The sequence below is a fragment of the Nicotiana tabacum genome, chromosome 2 (genome assembly GCF_000715075.1).
Source record: "Nicotiana tabacum cultivar K326 chromosome 2, ASM71507v2, whole genome shotgun sequence".
Lineage (NCBI taxonomy): Eukaryota > Viridiplantae > Streptophyta > Magnoliopsida > Solanales > Solanaceae > Nicotiana > Nicotiana tabacum.
This window is the reverse complement of record NC_134081.1, coordinates 25935-51144: the sequence shown is the minus strand read 5'-3', so window position 1 is coordinate 51144 and position 25210 is coordinate 25935. Positions and strand designations below refer to the sequence as shown.

Here is a 25210-nt window from a genome sequence, read left to right as displayed (position 1 = left end):
TAAATATCAAAGAAAATGACAGATCTGGCTTCGGGGCGATGCCTTCGAGGGCAGAAATAGTAGCAACATAAAGCAAAAAGTAAAGTTATATTATTTAGCTTGAGAATGGAATGTAGCATAAGTTTTGTCAGAAATTTCGTATCCATACAATGGTTGTTGAAGCCACTATTTATAGCTATACATGGGAAACAAGATCCTAAAATTAAGCTCTTCTTAAATGATAATAAAGGGGGTCATTGATGAATGTGTAACGACAGGTCATGAATGCCAAAATCCTTTGCAACGACTGCCTATTTAATACTAGGGAATATTCTTCATTAAATATCATCTGGTGACAGACATTTGACCTGCTCCCGTTGATTTTGCTCCCTTCGGGGTCTATCCGATACCAACTTCAGTTGTTGTCCTCGGTCTTAGTTCTTACTTGATTGTCTTCCGCCTGTTTTCGGTTCCGCATGTCATGCTACCATTTGGTCATTTAATATAAATCAATTTTTCCCTATACAGATAGTTTCCATACTTTTCAGTGGTATATCTTTGTGTCATCGGGAAGTTGGTGAAGATTTCTTTCTTGGCGGAAATGTTTTTGAAACTCTCTGAGCAGTCTCTGACGCTTGATAAGACGCACGTTTTCTTGCATTTAATACCCCGAACACATATTGCCCCACGATTCAGCAATATTTTCACCGGTTCTCGAGGTAATCATGACCATAATTTTAGTCATCTATATCTTTACTTATACGCATGATTTTACTTCTTTCACTTCTAAAACTTTCATAAGCTCCTTCATATTCTTTGCACTTAACTTCCTTCTGCTTTCATCTTTCTCCTATTCTTTTCAAAAAACTCTATCATCTTCGTACTATTATGGCTTTTTTCACTGAGTCTTTTAAGAACTCTAGTCTTCTCTTAGGTGGAGCCCCGAAGAGAGGCAAAGATAAAGAGGTTGATGTTGATGTTTATCTCCCTATGGTAAACACCATCATACCCAAACACTTCTCTTTCATTGCTCAGGTTATCCTGAAGCTGCTAACTTATCCCTTTCGACTGAGCGATAGAATTCTTTTACCGCGCTCTACTTCCTTAGGGGGATGAGAAGGATGGACAATTTTGTCTTCTTCGGACCCTTCTTTTCGATAAGGGGAGGCTATTCTTGAAAAGAATAGGTATTTTCAACTAGTTATTTGAACTATTCAATAAGAATAAGGTTTTTTAATGCTAGAAATGCCATAACTCTCTTTTTGAATGTTTCGACTTTCTTTCTCAAACCACCAGAGCACTGCTTATGAATTCCAAAAGAAGTTCCCTTTTGCAAACCCTCGTACTTGGGCTGTTAGTAGGTATCCCTCTTTTATTCGCTCTTCTAGTCCCTACTATGAAGGAGGATTGTAACTGTCATGACCTAAGCATCATTGTTCCTGACCTGGTGGAGTGGGTTACCTTCACCAAGAAGGGTTTTACTTATGTCTATACGTACCCCTTCACTTTGGGCCTATTTTCTTTGAGCGGGGGACTTGACCCCGTGATATTGGAGTTATGCCACTGGTATTAGGTCTACTTGGCACAAGTAGTCCCTTATGTGCGGCGAACAGTGGCTCGTCTGCGTCGGTTATGCACAGAAACCGGGAAAACCCTAATTCTAGCACATATGATGAAGTTCTACTCCCCCAAAATGTTCCGTGGGGAAGTAATAAATTTCAGGAAGCATGACCACCACGCTCTGCTTACCAGCATGGATGATGACAATGACCATGGGTGGATGAAGCGTTTTGTCATCATTGCTACCAGGGATATCATCCCAGCCACAACTCCATCTTTTTCTGAATCATGGAGTCGTTCACGTAAGTTTGAAATATACTCATCTCTTCCTCCATAAAAAGACGGTTCCCTATCATTGATAACCCATTTGTTTCCATTATTGCAGCTACTCGGTGGACACCACCAAGGGTTGAAGGCCCGGACCAATGGATCTTGAAGATTCTGGATATTGCTATGCCAGAGACCCGCTGGTGGAAGGAATTGGCACCCAAATAAGGATGGAAGGCCAAGAACCATGATAAACTGATTCCTTCTACTTTTTGCCTTTGTATGTGTAACGACCCAATCTGTTGTTTTGAGAATTAAAGTTCCGTTCCGCGGTATAAGATCTCGAGCAGCTTCGTATTATGTGTTATGACTTGCGTGTATGGCCAAGTTCAGTTTTCGGATGATTCAGGGTCAATTTTGAAGAAGGATTCTTGTTTTAGAAACTTAAGCGGTAAGAGTTGACCGAAATTTGACTTTTTTGTCAATGACTCCGGAACGGTTCCAATAACTTCGTATGGTGATTTTGGAGTTAGGCGTGCGTCCGGATTTGGAGGTCTGTCAGTTAATTTGAAGCATCTCGGCAAAAAATTGAAAAGCTGAAGTTTTAGAAGGTTAAGAGGTTTGACCGAGAGTTGACCTTGGTGATATCACGGTCAGAATACTATTCTGAGAGTTGAATTAGCTCCGTTATGTCATTTGGAACTTGCATGCAAAATTTGACATCATTTCCGGTTGATTTGATATGTGTCGGCACGAGTTTTGGAAGTTAGAAGATTTGGAAATTCTTAAGTTCGATTCGTGGTGTGATTCATAATTTTGACTTTGTTTGATGTAATTTGAGTCCTCGAATAAGTTTGTATTGTGTTATAGGACGCATTGGTATATTTGGTTGAGGTCCTGGGGGCCTCGGGTGGATTTCGGATGGTTAACGGATCGAATTTTGGACTAAAGGAAAAGTTGAGGAGTTCTGGACTGGTGCCATCGCGCCTGCGATAGTTTTGGTCGCAGGTGCGATACCGCATAGGCGAGGCAGTGATCACAAAAGTGTAATTGGAGGGACTGGACAGTGGTCGCAGGTGCGAAGTATTTTCCGCACCTGTGTGATCGCGGACGCGGAGATGAAGACATAGACGCGGAAGCTGACAGCTGGGTGTATGCTCGCAGAAGCGAGATTTTTTGCGCACTTGCGCCATCGCAGGTGCGGTGCCTGGGAACGCAGAAGCGAAGGCAATGCAAGAGCGGAATGTTGTTCGCAAAAGCGAGCTCGCAGGCATGCGTTATTGTCTGCAAATGCGGAAGGCATGGGCAGAATCATATAAGTCGAGGCTTTGGCCATTTTCTTCATATTTTTGAGTTACAGACTTCGAATTTGGGCGATTTTGAGGGGTTCTTCACGTGTTCGATTGGGGAAAGTATTCTTTATCCAAAATTTATCATATTTCATGATTCCATCTTTATTTTTATTATTTAATTAGTGGTTTGAGTTGGGGAAAAAGAGAATTTTGATAAAAACTTTCAAAAGACGTAAAATGATGATTTGAAGGACGAATTGATGTCGGAAATTGGTAATTTTGGTATGGTCGAACTCGTATCGGAATGGGTGTTCGAGTTTTGTAAATTTTATCAGGTTTCGAGGTTCGGGACCGGGGGTTGACTTTTTAGTTTTAATTAAAGATCGAAGCTTTATTATCCAGAATTATTTTCGTTGAGTTTTATTTCTGGATTGAAGTTATTTTGGCTAGATTTGAGTCGTCCGGAGGTTGTTTCACTTGAGAGGGCCATTTTAGAGTATCAATATTGCTTGTTTGAGGTAAGTATCTTGCTTAACTTTGTGTGGGGGAACTACCCTTTAGGATTTGAGTCTTTGGTGCTAGTTGTGTCTTGTGAAGTCCGTGTACGCGAGGTAACGAGTACGTGCTCGGGCTTATTTGTGGAAGGTTGACCTTTTAGGGCTCTTAGGTTCTTATGTTTATTAGATATGAAGTTGTTTTGTTATGTTATGTTCCCCATTTACTAGTTTCACCTCTACGTGTCTTAATTGGAATTAATTGCTTCATGTTCCACTCTTATTGTCTATTTGACTCTTGTGTACCTTAACTAAAGTTGTTGCCTCTTCGATTTGCCATGCTATGCTTTCCTAATTGCTTATCCTTAATTGAAATTATTATTATCTCTTCTATAATTTTATATCCTTAATTGAGGTTATGGTTATCTTTTTCGTTGCTTATCCTTAATTGAATTTGTTGTATCTCTTCGTAATTGCTCGACCCTAAATGAAGTTTAGTTATACTTTATCGTAGTTGCCTCATACTTATTTGGAATTATTGACTCATGTTTCCTTCCTTGTTGAGCTATTCTTATTGAGACTAGTATTCCCTATTGTATTTATTCTTTGTGAGCTCGTTCTACCGCTTCTTTGTGACCCAAAGCTCTTGAGTTGATTTACTTGTCATATTCTCATGTTATTGTTGTTGTTGTTGTTGCTGTTGTACTTAGTTTGTTGAGCCGAGGGTTATGCGCGGTTGTGGTGTTGACACTGTTTAGAGGAAATATTATGGAATATGGGCACATGTTGTGAAAGTCATTCTATTGTGATGTTGTGTTTTTGGCACGTAATATTGTTGGGAGGTTTTGTTCGGGTATTTGCACGAGGTTTCTGTCGTGCTATTATTACTATTGGTGATGCACATGCGGCGTGACAAGGCGGGCTAAATCTGTATGTTTGCGCATGTGGCAAGACAAGGTGGGAACATTTATATGCACGTGCGGCGAGACAAGGCGAGCATTTACTTATTTATTACGCACGTGGCGAGACAAGGTGGGCTATGTCAGGGATTGAATTGTGATGACTTGGGATGGCCTGGGGGCATTGTTGTAGTTGATATTTATGTAGTGGCGTGCCTAACTTGTGTGGGTTTTACCTTGTGCAAATTGTGGGGATATTTTCTTATGTGATGTTCATTTTTCTCTACTCTTATTTGTTGACCGAACTGTGATAGAACACTTGCACAAGCATACACGTACTTTATCACCCTATCTATTTAAGAAGATGAACACTGATGTTACTGACCATTTATGCATATTCCGTCTACTTGTCTCCTATGTGAGAATTGTTCTATTGGCACGTGAGTCATCCGTGTAGTTATCAGTTGTAATGAGGGCACAAAATGCCATGTGATTAGGGTTCACGAATTGGGACCCGTGAATTGTGAGTTTTGAGGTTTGGTACCTCGTGAAGATTATTGGACAAAATTTTGTGAGAGCGGTTATTCTTACCGAGTTGTTACTTGCTTTTCCCTTATTTGGTTTCACCGGATTTAAACTGTGCCCAGCTTACTCTACAATGTTATTACTTGTTGTGTCCAGTTGCTAACTGTTGTTTCTAGTTCCTCTTGCCAACATCGTATTATTGTTGTTATCATACCTAGCTTTATAAAGATATGGTACCCTGCTAGTTCTACACCTATACTTGTCCAGGTTATTTAGTCCAATAGGTGTCTTGACTGTCCCTCGTCACTACTCCACCAGGGTTAGTCTTGATACTTACTGAGTATCGCTGTGGTGTACTCATATTATGCTTCTGCATATTTTGTGCAGATCCAGGAAATTCAGAGTTGATCAATCGCTAGCAAGTTGTACGGATATTGTTGTAGAGACTCAAGGTAAACCTGTTGCTGCGTTCACAGGCCTCGGAGTCACCGTGTGTTATTGTACTTGCATTATTTTATCTCTATTTCGAAGCAGTTGTATTTAGAGGTTTTCGTAGCAAACTCAATAGAGCTTATGACTTGTACTACCGATTTTGGAAATTGTAATTTGTATAAGATTTTATCTCGTATTTTCAATTGATGGTTGAAATCTTCTAATTATTTAGTAAGTGTTATGCTTACCTAGTCTTAGAGTCTAGGTGCCGTCACGACATCCTAAGGAGGAAAATTGGGGTTGTGACAGTTTGTAGATAAGAAAATTTGCTAACCATACCTTTTTTTTTTATTGAGGACTCCCGTAGGGTTCTATTACCTTCCCCAAGGTCGAGGTTTTCACCGATCCTGTAGAGGCTGTGAGGTTACTACAAGAGGCTCTTACTCGGAGTGGTGCCCTCGGATCTGCCTCTGTTGCAGGTGCTTCATATCGGAGTCCCCAGCTAGAGAACAAGCGACCAAAAAGGCGACGTTCTTCCTTGGCTAGAGATAAAAATAAAAATAAGAAAATAAAGAAGGCCACGACCGAGCCGGCCACAGTCACAGTGGTCACTGAAGATGGCGGGGAAGACAGAGATGAAGGGGCTTCCCTCCTAAGGAGAAAACAATCTTTATCAGCTCAATAAAATGCTCAAGATGGAGAGCTTAGAACCCCAACCGAGGGCGAGGTCCGAGTGCTTATTGGAGAAATGGAGCCAGCAGAGAATGCCAATTCTCGCTTTTCGATCCCAATTGCTGCTTCTGATCTTGTGAGGTTGGAAACTGGGCCTCTTCTACCTTTGATTGATGAGCAACCAATAATCAGCACTGCCTCTGTCACAGCTGCTTCTCAACCTACAACACCATCAGCTTCATCCCCCTCCACACTGATTGTTCTTTCATCACCATCAACTGCTACATCCCCTCCACTGGTCCCGGATGTCCGAGAGGAGGCTGCTTCTCCTCCCCGATCTCCCAATCACGGGAATTTGGGGCACAATTATTCACCCCTATCCAAATCCCTGAGGGAGAAGGAGTGTCACTCTCTTGGTTTCAAAGGGGTGACATTTGATGTCTAGGTCGGTAGAGCTTGCAAACTATTTGAAGCCGTTGGCTTCAGAGAAAGATAAGAAGAAAATACACTCTCTTTGAGGGGAGCGTATGTTGAATAATGCCATGCACAATGCGGCAGTGGTCCCATGCTTGTTCTCTTACTACTTGTTTTATTCATCTGTTTTAACAGGGTTTCTGACTTTGGTATACATTCTTCAGGCCAACTTTCTTGCTTCTGAGGGCCTTCAGAGATTGATCCTTGAGAAGAGAGACTTCTGTCCGAGCGGGATCAGTTGTTGGGCGAGAGGGACCAAATTGTTGCTCGCCTTCCGGTGCTGGAAGCAAAAGCTACTGAGGCGAGTGAGATAGAGGCTCGGTTTCAGCAAAGTAAGCAGGAAGTAGTGGCCCTCAACCAAGAAGCCTCTCATCTAAATGTACAGTTTCAAGAAGTGACTATCTCGAAACACACACTTAAATTATACTCGCTAGTCAAAGATAGTATAGTATAATATCGTATCTACATGAATTGGAGTTAAACAATATTTTCGTAGTTTCTAGCTTGATCGCTATCCAGGAGAATCAACAATTGATATTTATATGATTAATAACTAAAATTAAGTAAGAATCTAAAGTTATTGATTAATGACAATCGCAACAAAGGTAAGCAAGGAAGTTATAAGTGGGAGAAAATAGGCGTTGATTTGATAGGTGCAAGATAATTGTTTGGGATCTAACTCTAGATAATCACTTCTAATGTTTAAGTGAGTCTCTCGAATTAACAGCAAGAATTTTATAGTTAAGACTAATAAATATGAAGGGAAAAATAGAAAATCAATTAAGCATGCTGCACAGAGTTCAAATAAGCAGTTAAAACACGTAGACATGGGATATTAGACTGAACAGGATAACTACACATATTGGAATAGCTCAATTAAGACTGAAAAATAGACTAATACTCATTTAAACGGTATAACTTCCAATTTAAGGAAAAAGAGGTTGCTACTCAGTAAAATGAATCGGGTTTTATAACAAATAACCTATATACGTACTCGTCACCTCACGTACACGGCGCTCACATATCACAACAGTACCAAATCCTAAGGGGATCCCCCCCCCCCTCCCCCACAAGGTTAGGCAAGCCACTTACCTCGAACCAAGCTCAATCAACCGGTGACCATGCCTTTTTCACGAATATCCGACTCCGAATGGCCCAAATCTAGCCAAAATCAATTACATAACATAAATATAACAACAAGGAACTAATCTAGCTAATGAAATCAAAGCTAAAGCAAGAAATTGAAAAATCGCCCTAAAAAGCCTCCCATGGCCCACGTCTCAGAATAGGGTAAAAGTCATAAAATATGAATACCCATTCACTCACGAGTTCACTCATACCAAAATTACTCAAATTCGATACTAAAATCTCGATCAAAATCCCAAAAATCAACCTAAGAACATTTCTCAACTTTTCCCCAAATTTTCAACCCCAAATCCAAAATTAAATGGAGAAAACAACTATAGATTAATGGAATGCAACCAAAAATGAGTTAGGAATAATTACCCTAAAGCTTCCTCTGAAAATCCCTCGAATAATCGCCAAATTCTGAGCTCTCAAGTCCAAAAATAAAGAATGAAATCAAACCCTCGCACATAGCCCTTTTTCTACCAGAGATCTCGCTTCTGCGAGCCTTCAACCGCATCTGCGATCCCGCACCTGCAGAATTTTCATCGCAGGTGCCGATTTCACTTGAAACTCATCGCCCGCTTCTGCGTTCAAAAGGTCGCACCTGCGTATGCGCACCTGCAGACATATGTCCGCTTCTGCGGTCCCTCACTGCTCCTGCGATCTCACCAACGCATCTGCAGGCATCGCAGATATGGAACTCACCTCATGCTTGCGACCCCTGACCATTCCTTCCAAAACCGCTTCTGCGCTTAATCATCCGCATGTGCGGCCCCGCACCTACGGTCTCCCCACCGCAGGTGCGAAAATACCAGATGCTTGAAGGTTTCAGCAATTTTCTAAGTCCAATATTTCTTCCGTTAAGCATCAGAAATACACCCGAGGCCCCTGGGACCCCAACCAAACATACCAACCAGTTAGGGAAGATACTTACTTTTTTGAAGTTAGGCCGATATTCCAAAATATCCTTCTTGCGTGAAATGACCTTTGGACGTCTCAAATCTAGCCAAATTAATTATATAACATCATTAAAATTTATCAAAAATAATTTTGGATAATAAAACGTCGACTTTAAATTTTACATTAAAAAGTCAACCCAAAAGTCAACGCAGGGCCCGCATATCGGAACCCGGCAGAATTTTTACGAAATTCGAACACTCATTCTGATACGATTTCAACCATACTAATTTTATCGAATTCCAATAACAAATCGTCCTCCAAATCTACATTTTTTATTTTCAGAAGATTTCACAATTTTTCTCATTTACTTCAATTAAATCTGAACTAAATGATGAATATAACCATGGATTTATGAAATATAATCACTTTCGGATATAGAACACTTATCCAAGTCAAAGTCGTGAAGAACTTCTCCAAAATCGCCCAAAAATCGAGCGTCAAACTCCAAAAACGAAATGAAGAAAATGACCATTTTTGGTCCTTAAGTTTCTGTCCAAGTTCGCATTTGAGGACAAAAACTTCGCATTTGTGAATGAACAATAAACTCCAAAGTAATTATTCGCAATTGCGAATGAACAGTGTTCGCAATTGCAAATGAACAGTGCCACACCAGAAACTAGCAAACCCAAACATCTCCGAAATGATCTGAAACCACCCCGAAACTCATTCAGAACTTCTCGGACACAAACCTTATATGAATTTTAATCATCAAACATGCTACAGACATGCTCGGGGTACTCAAAACACTGAAAAGAGGTCGTCTTGATCCGATATTGACCGTGGTCAAACTCCTGATTTCTTAACTTTACTAGTCTCTCAACCAATAATCCAAAAATACACTCAAACCCCTCGAGACCCCGTCAAATCAATCCAACAAGTCCCAAAACATGATATGAACTTAGTTAAGACCTCAAATCACATCAAACAACACCGAAACTACGCATCGCGCCTCGAATCAAATTATGAGTTATGAAATTTCCAAATTCTATAATTTGTGCCGAAGCGTATCAAATAAATTCGGAATGACTTTAAATTTTGCACACAAGTCATAAATGACATAATAAAGCTATTCCAATTTTCGAAATCAAAATCTAAGGTCGATATCAATAAAGTCAACTCCTAGTGAAACTTCCGAATTCCAATTTTATTGGATTCATAAAAACACCATTCCGAAGTCGTCTACACAAATGTCAAATCTCTAGTCAACTCTTTTCACTTAAGCTTCAAAACAACAATTGTTTTTTTCCAAATTGATCCCGAATCATCCAAAAACCAAACTCGACCACACACGCATGTCATAATACACATTACGAATATGTTCGGTGCCTTAAGCCTCTGAACGAGATGCTAATTCTCAAAACGACTGGTCGGGTCGTTACAAAATAGCACGTGAGGCAAACATTATAAGTTTTATTAAATATTTATGTTGATGATAAAGAGCTTAAACATTTGAGTTCTAATGTTACCTTTGTTTTATAAAATGAGAAACTTAATATTTATAAAATCTTTATATTTTGAAGTAGCACTTGCTAAATCTTTAAGGATTGAAATCTCATTTTTTTATGCTTCGTATAAAATGCAAAAGGATACTCATTTGATTTGTTCAAACGATTTGGATTGACTATGAACATCATGATATGATAAAATAGATACTTTGAGGCCACTTGGCTATGGATTTATTTTTGGAGTATCAAATATTTTGGGAGTTACTTGTGTTCACCGAGATTGGCTTCGAATATATCGTGTTCATCGTCATGAAACTACACGTGCCGGTGTAGGCATAGTTGACCACTTTGTGGTGTAGTCTACGGTAGAGTGTCCTCCTTGAGAGGGTGTTATTTGTGCTATTACTAGATGTGATGACCTGACATGTCATTTTGAGAGTTATAGCCCCTATCCCCTATTAATTGTTTCTCCCGTACCTATTTCTTCTATTGTGACTTGCCGAGAGGTTTCGTTTTGGTTTTTGGAGTATTTTGGGATACTTAGTCCATAAACAAAGGTTTAAGCCTTAGGTTTTGGACTGTAGTCAGAATTATGTGAAAACGACTCCGGAATGGAGTTCCGTCAGTTTTGTTAGCTCCGTTAGATGATTTTGGACTTAGGGGCATGTCCGGATTGTGTTTTGGAGGTCTGTAACTCATTTAGGCTTGAAATGGCGAAAGTCAAAGTTTTGGAGATTTTGACCAGTAGTGGAATGTTTTATATCGGGGTCGAATTCCGATTCCGGAAGTTGGAATAGGTCCGTAGGGTGGAATACGACTTGTGTACAAAATTTGGGGTAAATCAGACGTGGTTTGGTTGGTTTCGGTATCAGTTGTCGAATTTGGAAGTTTCAAGTTCTTTAAGTTTGAATCGGAGGATGATTTGTGATTTTAGCATTGTTTGATGTGGTTTGAGGGCTCAACTAAGTTCGTATAGTGTTTTAGGATTGGTTGGTATGTTTGGTTGGGTTCCCGGGGGCCTCAGGTGTGTTTCGGATGCTTAACGGAAGAAATATTGGACTTAGGAAATTGCTGAAGCCTTCATGCATCTGGTGTTTTTGCACCTGTATTGGGGAGACCGCAGGTGCGGGACCGCACATACGGATGATTAAGCGCAGAAGTACGAGGTGAGTTCCGCATCTGCGATGCTCGCAGATGCGCTGGAGATATTGCAGGAACGGTGGAGGACCGCAAAAGCGGACATAGGTCCGCAAGTGTGACCTTTTGATCGCAGGAGCGGGTGATGAGTTTTAAGTGAAAACCGCACATGCGGTGGAATTTCCGCAGGTGAGGAACCGCAGATGCGGTTGAAGGCTCGCAGAAGCGGTTTAACTAGCAGAAAAAGGGCTAAGTGCGAGGGTTTGATTTCATTTTTCATTTTTGAACTTGAGAGCTCGGAAATTGGCGATTGTTCGAGGGATTTTCATAGGAAGCTTTGGGATAATGATTCCTAACTTACTTTTGGTTGTATTCCATTAATCTATAGTTATTTTCTCCATTTAATTTCGGATTTGGGGTTGAAAATTTGGGAAAAAGTTGAGAAAAGTTCTTAGGCCGAAATTTGGGATTTTGATCGAGGTTTTGGTATCGGATTTGAGTAATTTTTGTATGAGTGAACTCGTGAGTGAATGGGTATTCATATTTTGTGACTTTTACCCGATTCTAAGATGTGACCGGAGATGACTTTTTAGGGTGATTTTCCAATTTCTTGCTTTAGCTTTGATTTCATTAGCTAGATTAGTTCCTTATAGTTATATTTATGTTATGTAATTGATTTTGGCTAGATTTGGGCCATTCGGAGTTGGATATTCATGGAAAAGGCATTGTCACCGATTGATTGAGCTTGGTTCGAGGTAAGTGGCTTGCCTAACCTTGTGTGGGAGAAATTCCCTTAGGATTTGGTACTGTCGTGATATATGAGCGCCGTGTACGTGAGGCGACGAGTACGTACACGGGCTATTTATTGAAAACCCGATTTATTTTACTGAGTAGTAACATGTTTTTCCTTTAATTTGAGTTATACCGTTTAAATGAGTATTAGTCTGTTTTCATTCTTAATTGAGCTATTCCAACATTCGTAGTTATCCTGATTAGCCTAATATCGCATGTCTACGTGGTTTAACTGCTTATTTGAACTCTGTTAAGCATGCCTAGTTGATTTCCTATTTTTCCTTGTTCTTTATCAGTCTTAACTATAGAATTCTTGCTGTTAACTATGGTATTTATCAGTTGACTTGTGTGTTTATTTTTTCGACTACGAGGCGGTTCCTCGGGAGTTCTCCCTGCATATTTACTTTTGAGACTACGAGGCGGTTCCTCGGGAGTTCTACCTACGTATTTACTTTTGAGACTACGAGGCGGTTCCTCGGGAGTTCTCCCTGCACAATTACTTTTGAGACTACGAGGCGGCTTCTCGGGAGTTCTCCCTGCACATTTACTTTTGAGACTACGAGGCGGTTCCTCGGGAGTTCTCCCTGCATATTTACTTTTGAGACTATGAGGCGGTTCCTCGGGAGTTCTCCCTGTATATTTACTTTTGAGACTACGAGGCGGTTCCTCGGGAGTTCTCTCTGTACATTTACTTTTGATACTACGAGGCGATTCCTCGGGAGTTCTCCCTGTATATTTACTTTTGAGACTACGAGGCGGTACCTCGGGAGTTCTCCGGTATCTCGAGAGATCCCCTGCTGTTTATCCTTGTGTGTTGCATTGTTATATCGATGTGTTTTCTTTTAGTTAAATTCCAGTCTCTTATTATACTGTTTTATTTTCCTATTTTATTTATTATATACCAGTGGGCCTGACCTAACCTCGTCACTACTCTACCGAGGTTAGGCTTGGCACTTACTGGGTACCGTTGTGGTGTACTCATGCTACTCTTCTGCACATATTTTTGTGTGCAGATCCAGGTGCTCCTTATCAGCCCCGCTACTAGCTGAGAGTGCTTGCTGCTGTGCGGAGACTTCAAGGTATATCTGTCGCGTCCGCAGACCTCGGAGTCCCCCTCCATTTCCCTCCTATGTCATTTACCTTCCTTACTACTTTTATTAGACTCTGATGTATAGAGATACTAGTTTTCTTCCTGTAGCTTGTGACTTATGATGTTCCGGGTTTTGGGAATACTGTGTATTATAAGAGTGTTGGTTGTTGTAAATGCCAAGCATCATCATTATCAACTATTTAGTTATCTGTTACAGTTAGTTGTTGAGTTTTGTTTCCATTTTTGTTATTTCCACATCTTTGTTAGGCTTACCTAGTCGTAGAGACTAGGTGCCATCACGATATCTTACGGAGGGAGAATTGGGTCGTGACACTAGCATGGCTGAGTTGATTTGTACGACACTGCGATGAGACGACATGAGCAAGTAGGGTATATGATACTTGCCGCTAGGTACATAACCTAGTTGACCTTCTTATGTCGGTGATGATATAGTACTCCCGGTGAAAAGTAAAAGATGATTTTGTTATGTATAGGCCTAAGGAGCCGAAAGTAATTTCAATGACTTAATAAATTTGAACTGGTTTCATCGGTAGATATGAGTATTTAAAAAGGTTTGTATCATGTTTTACATTTTCCAAGTTCTTTTTATTCAAAATAGTAGAGTATGAACTGTTGTAAGAGTTTATCGCTTTATATAAAGTGTTGGTTGCATTTGTTTTGTAAAGACTTGTCCCAGAAACTCGAGTTAGAGAGAGTTTATGACATTATTGAGTACTATAGTGGTGTACTCAGCCCTCAAGGTCCCGCTTTCTTTACATGTTTTCATGTTGAGGTATGGCATTTGATGAGCGGATGAGGATAGGATGACTTTTTTTCCAAGGTATATAGTGAGGCACCATTTCTATTTCGTGGTAGCTATCGTGTTGATCTTACTTTCTTCTGGTTAGGGTTTGTCCCAAGTATTTATTCTATCCATGTGTCATAGAGATTCCATAGACAATTGTCATTACTTTGGATTGTAATTTAGAGTTATTCATATTGGAAGCACGAAAGAAATGTTTCCATCCTTATGTTTTTTCAATTATTAAAAATGGTGAATTTAAAGATTATGTTTCATGTATGGTCGTAATTAATTAAAATAATTGTATTTTCTAAAAGGTTTCCGCATGCATCTATTAGACATATATATGGGTATTCTTGTACGGGTTGGTCCACTTGGGTGGAATAGTATATCGGGTGCCAATCATGTAGTTTTGGGTCGTGACACTATCTGAGGACCGAAACCCTTTGCTGTCGCGCCCCTCGGCTCTCTCGTAAGGCAAGAAACGACCTTTAGAAGATCGTCGATCTGCATAAGATTCACCCTTGAACTTGTTTTGGTTTCTATCTTGGTCCCGTCCTTGGTTGATGTTGGGAACCCGAGATGATCATCTTCTATCTTTATATTCGATTCAGAGCGGTTATGGGCATCTACCCATGTGGTTTGTTGGAACTCTAGCAGGCTGATGGTAGGCTATAATTACGTATTTTAATCGCTTATTGCACTCTAATTTACTGCACTTTTATTGTGTTCGAGCTTTGATCGCTAGTGTTTTTTACTTATTGTGTGTTTTATGCCTTGTATGAGTGATTCCAAGCTATGTAGATGTTATGAAATGAATTCAAATGATTTGGAGATTTGAAGTCTGAGTAAAATCCCAAGGGATTAAGCCGGGGTCGTGTTCGGGGGTCGAGGACCAAGTCTGGACGTCAAAACGCAAACACAATCCATACTCTAAGAAAAATGCATTGATACGACGTGTGGCACGCTGTGGCTGTGTATTTTCCTGCTGCCTAACAGGTTTCAACCCTCTGGATTTCCCCACTAATGTACCGCATGACGTGTTACTCCATGCGGCGTGCCTGTGCAAATTTTATAGAGTAATTGTCCTATTTCGCGTAGGAAACGGTGATTTCATCTGGGGCCTGACCCTACTTGGTATAAATATATGAAAAAAGTTATTTTGTGGAATTTTGACACATATTCTACCTAAGGAGGTTAAGGAGAAGTTGGAGGAACATGAACACACGGATTTCATCATTCCTTCCTCACTCAAGACATGAATTTGGATCGAATCTATGTTTTTCTATACTTTAATTTTATTTGTGATGAATTGCTCCATATCTATGGAGTAGTTCTCTTTAGGGTTTGATGGATTTGGTGTATTGATGATTGTTTGTGGATTATAACTCTAGTTTTTTTGTATTGAAGAGTTTTTGGATGATTTAATTATTGCATCTATATTCACTTGTTCATGTAATCGAGAGAGACATGACTTGTGATATCTTTGCATTATATTGTTGGTTGAGTTCATTAATTCTTCTTAGTAATCGGAAGAGGCTAATTTAATCAATGATTAAACCTAGTAGGAGGATAATCTAAAGAGGTTCTCCTAAAGACCAATCCACTATGCATTCTTGCGTATCTTCACGTGCTTAAATTGGTTCATCTTGTGAGGTTAAGACTTAACCGAGAGAGGAGTTTTTGTTGAACGTTTGAACTAATAATCGAGTGAATTCGAGGGACTCACTTAAACATTAGAAGTGAATTATCTAGAGTTAGATCCCAAATAATTATCTTGCACCTATCCTATCAATACCTACTTTCTCCCATTAATAACATCCTTGCTTACCTTTGTTTTGATTGTCATTAGTCAGTAGCTTTAGATTCTTAGTTAATTTTAGTTATTCATCATAAAAATCTTGATTGTTGATTCTCCTGGATATCAATCAAGCTAGAAACTACGAAAATACTGTTTAACTCCAATCCCTATGGATACGATATTATACTATACTACCTTTGGCTAGCGAGCATAATTTAAGTGTGTGTTTCGAGCTCGTCGCAGGTTTTCTTTCAACTTTCGGGAGGTGTCAAAGCTCCTTGGGTTCAAACAGTGAATGCCTCAGCTTCCCATTCGTATGGTACGGATGGTAGCAACATCCTCTCTTTCTGGAATTTAATAACGAACTCCCACAGAAATTCAGACTCACATATGCGATCATGAATATGTCTGCCTTCCTGGCTTGGACCCTCTTGGCCCCGACGTGGGCTTTAATGAAAGAATCTACGAGTATTTCAAAAGAATCTATTGAATTCTCGGGTAGGAGTGAATACAACGTCAAGGCTCCCTTCATGAGGGTTTCCCCCATTTTTTCAGCAGAAACGACTCAATCTCATGTTGAGCCAAGTCATTTACCTTCACTGCCATTGTATAGGTCGTGATGTGATTCTGAGGATCTGTAGTCCTATCGTACTTTGGTATGTCCGGCATCTTGAACCATTTCGGGATCAATTCTGATGTTGCGCTCGGCTTAAACGATAATTGAGTATACTTCTTCGAATCCGGGCCCTTCAACATTGGTGGTGAGCCCGGGATCTGGTCCATTCGGGCGTGGAACTCCTTCGCGTTCTGATCCATTCGCTCGTTTATCTCCCTCATGAATCTCATGAGTTCGGTTTTGAAAGGATCATTACCGTTGTTGTTACCGGATCCACTACCAATCCCCCGGTTCCGTCCAAATCGACCTCACCCCTCGAGGTGTTGTTATCAACCTTTTGAGCCGTTTGATTTGCAGGAGTGCCAAGAGGAATTGATCCTCTTCCGTTTATGTTGTTAGAAGCACCTGATAATTTCTATTCCGTCATGACCTGATCCTGCCTTGAGAGATGGCCCATTATAATTTTTTGTTGCTCTCTCAAGATCCTTACTGTCTTCGCAACGTGTTCATCCTCCGCATCATCGGGAGTCGCTTCCCGCACATGTCAGGGATATTGTCCGCCATGTACCAGAGTTGCCACATCCCCCTCGTTACAGGTGTCGCTGATTGAATCCTCATGTTGAGGCAGATTTTCGTGCGCCTCAACGTTATGTGCGATGTTAACATCATTAGCTGCCATTTTCAATTTGTTCTATGAAACAAAGAATTAAACGAGTTAGTAATAGATGCAGGGATCAACTCAATTATGCAACTGTCTAAGCCCCAAGGTGGATGCCAAACTATTTACCTGTAAAATGGTATAGTTGAATTTGTTGCGTGGTTTATAGATAAGCGAATCGATTTGATCCATAAATAATAAATAAGACTTAGCATAAAAATTAAAGGAAATGGCAGATCTAGCGCCGGGAACGATGCCTCCGAGGGCAGAAATAATAGTAATATAAAACAGAAAGTAAAGTTATATTCTCTAGCTTGAGAATGGAATGTAGCATAAGTTTTGTCAGAAATTTTGTGTCACATCCCTTACTTTTCTACAGAGGATTTGTGACCATAAGACCCCGTAAGTTTAATAACCTTGATACCGTTAAATACATTTTGATATGGTATTTATATTGAGTGGAACATTTTTGTAAAAAATTTGAAAAATATAATTTTATATAGTTATTAATATTACTACTTTCGAATATATTTTAAATTATACACATGATATGAGGAAGTTTATGAGATTTTCTTTATTGTAAAAGATAGAAATTATTTTCTCACAAGAAAAGAAGGTTATCTTTTTACCATTTTAAGAATTAAGCGTACGAAAATTTGTACTTTTTATATGAGACTAGGAAAATTATAAGTTGAGAAAATATATGTATTTTTACATGGATGTTTTAATGAAATAATAGTGTATGCATTGATTTTATATGGTACCATGATTTATTAATATTTTAATAGTAGTACTTTAGGACGAGTGGGTAATATTTTAAGATAATTCTTACTTATGTGGGTAATTAGTTAATTACCGGGTAGCGTAATATTACCTAATTAATTAATTAATTATTGGATAAAATTAATATTCCCACCCCCACCCCACGTGGCAGCAAGCCACTAAACCAAACAAATGACTCTTACTCCCTTTTGATTAGGTGGCAACCTAAAATGCTAGTTATAAGACACTTCAATACAAACAACCCTACCACCATATATGATTTCTTACCAAATTCCTACAAATGTGAGCTTTGCACATTAGCTTTTGCACATTAACTACAAGACACTACAATTCAGATGTGAGCTTTGCACATTAGCAACGTAAATGCTTATAAATTCCTACAAAATTCCTACACATTCCTTACAGTACACCACAATCAGGCGTTAGAGATTCTTACAAAATTTTCAACAAAATGTCTTGCAATCAAACAATTTTAACGAAAATTATTAGCACACAAACAACGTGAGATTTTGCAATTCTAAAGGAGTACTGTGCAATCTCTTCCAAAAATATCATATGAATTTTTTTCCTACTCTAGGTATGTCAAGGCTATCCCTTCTTTCTTTTTGGCATGATCCAAGTAACGATACGTAAACGTAATACTATTCCATAAGTGATTCTACTCTTAGCAGTTAAGGATACCTAAGTTATTCCTTCCGGTAAAGTGATATTCAAGCATGTCTACGTATGTCCCTAGTCCCTATTGAGGTATATGACAGAGAACTTGTGTTACAAATATATGTGTTGGGATTTGTTTATAAATATAGTTTTTATAGTTTAACTAAACATGCAGTAATTATATGCATATAATGAACAAATATAACATGATTATTTGTAATATTAGACTTATACTATTGTGTTATTACATGATATTTAATAGCAGAGTAGTCATATTGAGATCAATAATTGATTATAAAAACATATTAATATTATAGTTTGTGGTTGTTTGTGACAAGTTACACTTGAAAATTGATTATGAACTATAACATAATGAATTATAATATAGTATATATTGTTACAACAAAAATATTATAAAATATCAATTTGATTATAATATATCGTTAGGTTATTGTAGATTGATTTTGAAGTAATAATTCATGCATAATAAAGGTTTATAATGCAGTTTTGTTTAGTTATATAGGTAGTTTGACGTTGTGATATGTATGATTGTATAAATACTATGATGAAATTCATTCAACTTAATGTAAGACAATTACCACATATTGTCATGACTGATAATTGCACTGTTAACAATGGCTATCTTGACAACTTTTGGGGTACTAACATAAAAGATATACGATTGTATATATAGTTTAATATAGTATAATTATAACGTGTTAAGGCTGTATGATATTGATGGAATTAGGTGTTTTGTGGTGTAGTTTTAGATAATTGATTTTGATTAATTGTGATAGTAGATAATGACGTGTAATAAGTAATAGAATTAATGGTATGTAATAAATATGATTAAAATGTTGAATGAAGTTGTGTGTGGTATATGATAGAGAAGTTAATATTTATAATATAGTGATACATGTACATGCATCTTCAAGCATTTACCACCGTGCTACGACCGGTCGGGCAATTACTATAGGTTGGGCAGTTATGTATCATTATTTACCGCCGGTTAGGCAGACATGCATATTCATTTACCATCGAACTACGGCTGGTCGGGCAGTTACACATTTACCACCGAGCTACGACCGGTTGGGAAGTTATACATCTACCACCGAGTTACGACTGGTCGGGCAGTTACCATCGATTGGGCAGTTATGTATTATTATTTACCACCGGTTGGGCAGTTATGCATTTACCACCAATCTACGGCATGTCGGGCAGTTACCACTGATCAGTTGGGCAGTCATGCATCATACGATATGGATAATAGTTTCAAAGAGAAGCATTGTATATATGTAAGTATAATAAGTATGCATATACGGTGGCACTTTAGAGATTCAGGTTGATTCTTATATGTCTTTAATTAATATTGACTTATTGTTATGTTTCAGTTCTGCCTTACATTCTCAGTACATTATTCGTATTGACGTCCTTTTGTTGGGGACGCTGCATTCATGCCTGCATGTATAGATAATCAGTTCGACGAACCCTCATAGTAGACGAGATTGGCATTCAACAAAGGATCAGTAAGACTCCACTTCATTCAGAGTGCAGCCGAGTCTATAAGTCATCGTGTCAGAGTTTTTCTACAGACTTATGGATAGATCGGTACCCTATCCCATATGATGTCAAATAATCTTAGAGGCTTTGTAGACAGAGGTTAATTTTGTACAGTATATCAGAGGCCTTGACGGCCCATATGTATTCATATTTTATGAAAGATGGTTCATTGATACAACGTTTGCCCACTTATAGTTTATGCATTACAAGTTGTGGCCATGTTGTCCCATGATAGTTACAAAAGAAAAGGAGTTACATAGTGGTTCACTCGGGCCAGTACGGCACCGGGTGCCAGCCACGCCTCCCCAGGTTTGGGGTGTGACATTTTGTATCCATACAATGGTTGTTGAAGCTACTATTTATAGCTACACCTAGGAAACAAGATCCTAAGATCAAGCTCTTCTTAATTGACAGTAAAAGGTGTCATTGATGAATGTGTAACGACATGTCATGAATGCCAAAATCCTTTGCAAAGGCTGCCTATTTAATACTAGAGAATATTCTTCATTAAATGTCATCAGGTGACAAACATTCGACCTGCTCCCGTTGATTATGCTCCCTTCGGGGTCTATCCGATACCAACTTCAGTTGTTGTCTTCGATCTTAGTTCTTACTTGATTTGTCTTCCGCATGTCTCCGGTTCCATGTGTCATGCTACCATTTGATCATTTAATATAAACTAATTTTGTCCTATACAACTATATGTTGTTGGTAAAATTGCTACTATGTGACCATGAGGTCACGAGTTCGAGTCGTGGAAACAACCTCTTGCAGAACTGCAGGGTAAGACTGCGTACAATAAACCCTTCTGGTTTGGCCCTTCTCCGGACCCTGCGCATAGCGGAAGTTTAGTGCACCCAACTTCCCTTTAAACGTAACTATATGTTTCTCTTCTTTTTGACATAAATAAATAAAAATTGGATCCATAATTGGTTTGCATTCGCCTGTATTAATGTTGACATCAATCTTCCTTTTATAACAAACTAATGGAAAATATAGTACTTCTGTTCCGTTTTTACTTGTTACATTTACAAATAAATGGTTATTTCAAAATATTTGTCGTTTAAAAAAAGAAATTAAATCTTTCTTTCAAGTATTAAAAACTTTTAATTTTCCCAATTTGTGATATACAATTAAACCTCTTCGTTTTTTTTTGAATGCTATAGTAAAGTGCTTTTATAGAAAATATATATAACCGTTATAGTGAAGTGATGTTATAGATGATGACTGTTATAGATGATGATTGTTATAGAGAAGTCTGACTTGTATATCATGTTGGACGCCAAGTAAAAAATACTAATTGAAAATAATTTGATTACATTATTCTTACTTATGTTTTCATTTTAATTTATTATTTCTTCTGGTTTCACCAAATTAATTTCTCTCCATATTTATTAGAGTTAAAGTAAAATTAGAATTTAATACAAACTAGGAATATATTATAGGCGCGGGTTTAATTCCCACTACTCCTTTCCTTCCCATTCTCCAATGGAATCTTTTTTACTCATATTAAGGTTTTTTTTTATCTTACATTATTTAGGTGTAAGATTCCCATTCAACTAATAATTCTCCTTTTTTTCTACCTCTCATCTCCCAGTTATTTACGGACTTACTCTCACTCAAAAATAAATAAAAACAATATCTTTTTAAAAAAAATCCATCCTTATATATATAGCTCCCAAAAGAAGGACTCTTCTTCTCATATTCTCTACCTTTTCTTTTTCCCTTTCTCTTTGTAAAACAATGGCTTCACAAGCCGCTCTTCTCCTCCAAAAACAACTCAAAGACCTAAACCGGCATCCGGTTGACGGTTTCTCCGCCGGTTTAGTCGACGAAAACAACGTTTTCGAGTGGAGCATTACCATTATTGGTCCACCCGAAACCCTATTTGACGGCGGTTTTTTTAACGCTACCATGATTTTTCCTCCGGATTATCCAAATAACCCACCGGAAGTTAAATTCACGACTGAAATCTGGCATCCTAACGTGTATTCTGACGGTCGGGTTTGTATATCGATTCTACACCCGCCCGGTGATGATCCGAATTTTTATGAACTTGCTAGTGAACGTTGGACGCCGGTTCATACGGTTGAGAGTATTATGTTGAGTATTATATCGATGCTTTCGAGTCCGAACGATGAATCTCCGGCGAATGTTGATGCTGCTAAGGAATGGAGAGATAATCGGGATGAGTTTGTGAAGAAAGTTAAACGTTGTGTCAGGAGATCACAAGAGATGTTGTGAGAAAACTTGGTTTGCAAGGAAAAGGAAAATAGAAGGAAAAAAAGAAGAGAAATACTTCTTTAAATTTTTTTATTTTTTTTTTGGCTTTTTTTTTTATATTATTTTTTGATTTTGTTTTAGAAGTAGTATATTTTTGGTAATAAGAATATTTTAGAGAGGAAAATTAAAACTTCTGAGGTCATGAATTTATTTGGAGAAAGGTTTGATCCTCCTTTTTTTTCCTAATTTTGTTGAAAATTTAGACAAATTTGGATGGGTTATGGTTTCGTTTATTAGATAGATTAAAAATTGTTGAAGTAAAATTTTATGTTAGCCAGTTTAATGTTTAAAGTAGTGTTGCATCCATGAATATTTGTGTGTTAGTTGTTATGTTTTACGAGTAATCTATTTTCATCAAGCGAGTTTAACACGTGAAGAAGAAATATATTAAGAACTCAACAAAATAAATTGTTATTAACATTAAAAATTAAAATACATTATTAAAACTATTTTCTTTGAGGAAATTTATGGTTTCGGGATTGGTAAGGACTCTATCGGAGGCATGCTCTTCTAAACTCGTCAAGCTCACTTGGACGATAGTCCTTAATGGATATTTTTTCTTTTGGATCAGTTTTTAAAAAATTTAGACTTACTTTTTGCCTTTATTTTTGTTAGAAGAATGGGGTTGCTATTTTAATTGGTTCAAAATTTCTTCCATACAGGAGAAATTTGAGAGTATGAACTTGATTGTGGCAATTTGGAAGATACTGAAAAGTAAATCAAATTTTAAATTTTGATTATCAAATTAAAAATTCAAATTAGGACAATAATTTAATAAATATATTTAAACTTAAAGCATCACAAACAAGAATTAAACTAAACTCAAATTTAACTAACATCATGATACTTTCATTGTAACTAACTTAAAACTTAGATTAATTGGCAAAGAGCAATTTAAGTCATTAAGAATATGTAAACACAAATTGATGGAATATTGAGAAAAAAAAAAGTAAATGGAATAGAATTTTATGGCTCTACACAAACTAATTAACTAAGAAGGCAGTCAATTTATTTACTGAAAGTCACAAATTATTAAAAAAATTAATAATTCTAGATTAGCAATAAAAATCTAATCACAAACTAATTAAGGCAAAGAAGTAAAACAGTGTAGTTCTCCTTCTCTAATTGTGTATATATAAAAAAGCTTTCCTAGTCTAAAAATAGAGAAAAAAAAGATTTGTGTGGTTGTATCTAAATAGGAATAGAATAGTACGTGCGCGTTATGTTGCTGATTGGTTTCGAACTCAAGACCCTTCTAAAAATAGACAAAAAAAGAATTTGTGTCGTTGTATCTAAATAGGAAAAGAATAGTACGTGCATGTTATGTTGCTAATTGGTTTCAAACTCAAGACCCTTCTAAAATTTGAACTTTTTCACCATTGGGCTGGACTTTTTCCTTAAACAATGTGAGTTCAATATATATTTTATAATGAAATATCTTCGGAGAAAGAGAAGATATACATATATATACAGTATTATTTTTTGACGAAGCGGATTCATATGAACCCCCTTGATTGCACGTGGATCCGCCCCTGAATCTAATGGTATGATATATAATTCTAGTATCAAATTAGTCCAATTTTTACCTAATATTGTTCTAAATAAACGTACCATTAGATGGAAACGAGCCCTTCTTATAAATAGTAGTTCGGGATCTTTTCTCAAGTAGCCTATACAATGATTATATACAGTTATATACATATTATACATTGATTATACATAAATATATATCTGCTAGACTATAAGTTATTGGGTGGATAGCTATTTAAGTTAACGTCTAACTACTTCTTCCTCCTCATATTTGTGTGCGTGTATGTGTCTTTTGGTACTCTTGTGTGCGTCTATGCGCTTTTACATAGGTTGCTTTTGTCTGTGTATGCAGTGGCAGGGGTATCAGACACTCTTTCGTCGGATATACTGTATAGTTAGGTAAAAAAATAAAATTAATGTGTATGTGTGTGTATATACTTACATATTGATACCCCTTGCTTTTTTGGATTTATATTCTTTATATTTTGATACCCGTTAGTAAAATACAATTGTGAAAGAATTGGGACTCCATTGCCTCTGTCCGTGTACAACTGTGAACAAATTGGGACTCTATTGTTTCCGTCCATGTACAAGTGTGGTATAGAATATTGGGATACCATATATGCTCTAAATATTGCAGATATTATATGTTCCCTTTCGCTTTCTTATATTTTGGGTGACAGGAAAATATACCGAGAGATATTATTAGTTCAAATAATTAGTTAATCAATTAGCAAAACAGTCCTTTATGTAGTTAAGGTGGAGAAGTAAATAAGAATACTTACGAAGGAAGTTTTAATTTAGGTTATATTGGTCATTGATTGAAAACGGACTCTTTTTATATTGTCTACTTTAGTTTGCGCTTGCATTCTCTTTTACTAGCTTTTCATTTATCTTTTTGCAGTAATAGTTCAGTATGTGTAACATTATTATGCCTTAACCGTAAAAGCTTTATCACTTGAAACCATTCACCCAATTTCAATCAACACCTTAGACATAATAAATTATATTTAGAACCATCAAAATAGGCTTCGCCCATGAGGTCAGTGTAACACGGGGATTTGCAGCAGTATCATATATTTGTGCCATCTTTTAACTTATACCTTATTTTTAAAAATTATTGATTTGGTAGCTAGCTGACAAAGAATCCGTAATAATATGACAATTATACCCCTGACAAAAGATATAAAACCTACATCACGCATTAATCGCGTGATCTGCAACTTCATTCGTGAAAATTTTCACATTGAAGCTAAAACTTTATGCTAATGCATTCTAAAGTTATTTATCCTGCGGTCTACAGTTTTGTCATGAGTTTTATCCTAAATTTCAGTCTAATTATGCTGAAGTTTTTTAGTTCTTTTGCTAAAACTT

General features: G+C 37.6%; 1 protein-coding gene across 1 annotated transcript; it reads left to right on the top strand.

The window, feature by feature from the left end:
- Positions 1–21717: 21717 nt before the first annotated feature.
- On the top strand, positions 21718–22492 carry LOC107774391 (ubiquitin-conjugating enzyme E2 7-like). Its single transcript, XM_016593905.2, has one exon. The coding sequence runs from the start codon at positions 21767–21769 to the stop codon at positions 22265–22267; it is 501 nt and encodes a 166-aa protein (XP_016449391.1). The 5' UTR covers positions 21718–21766; the 3' UTR covers positions 22268–22492.
- The last annotated feature ends 2718 nt before the right edge of the window (positions 22493–25210 follow it).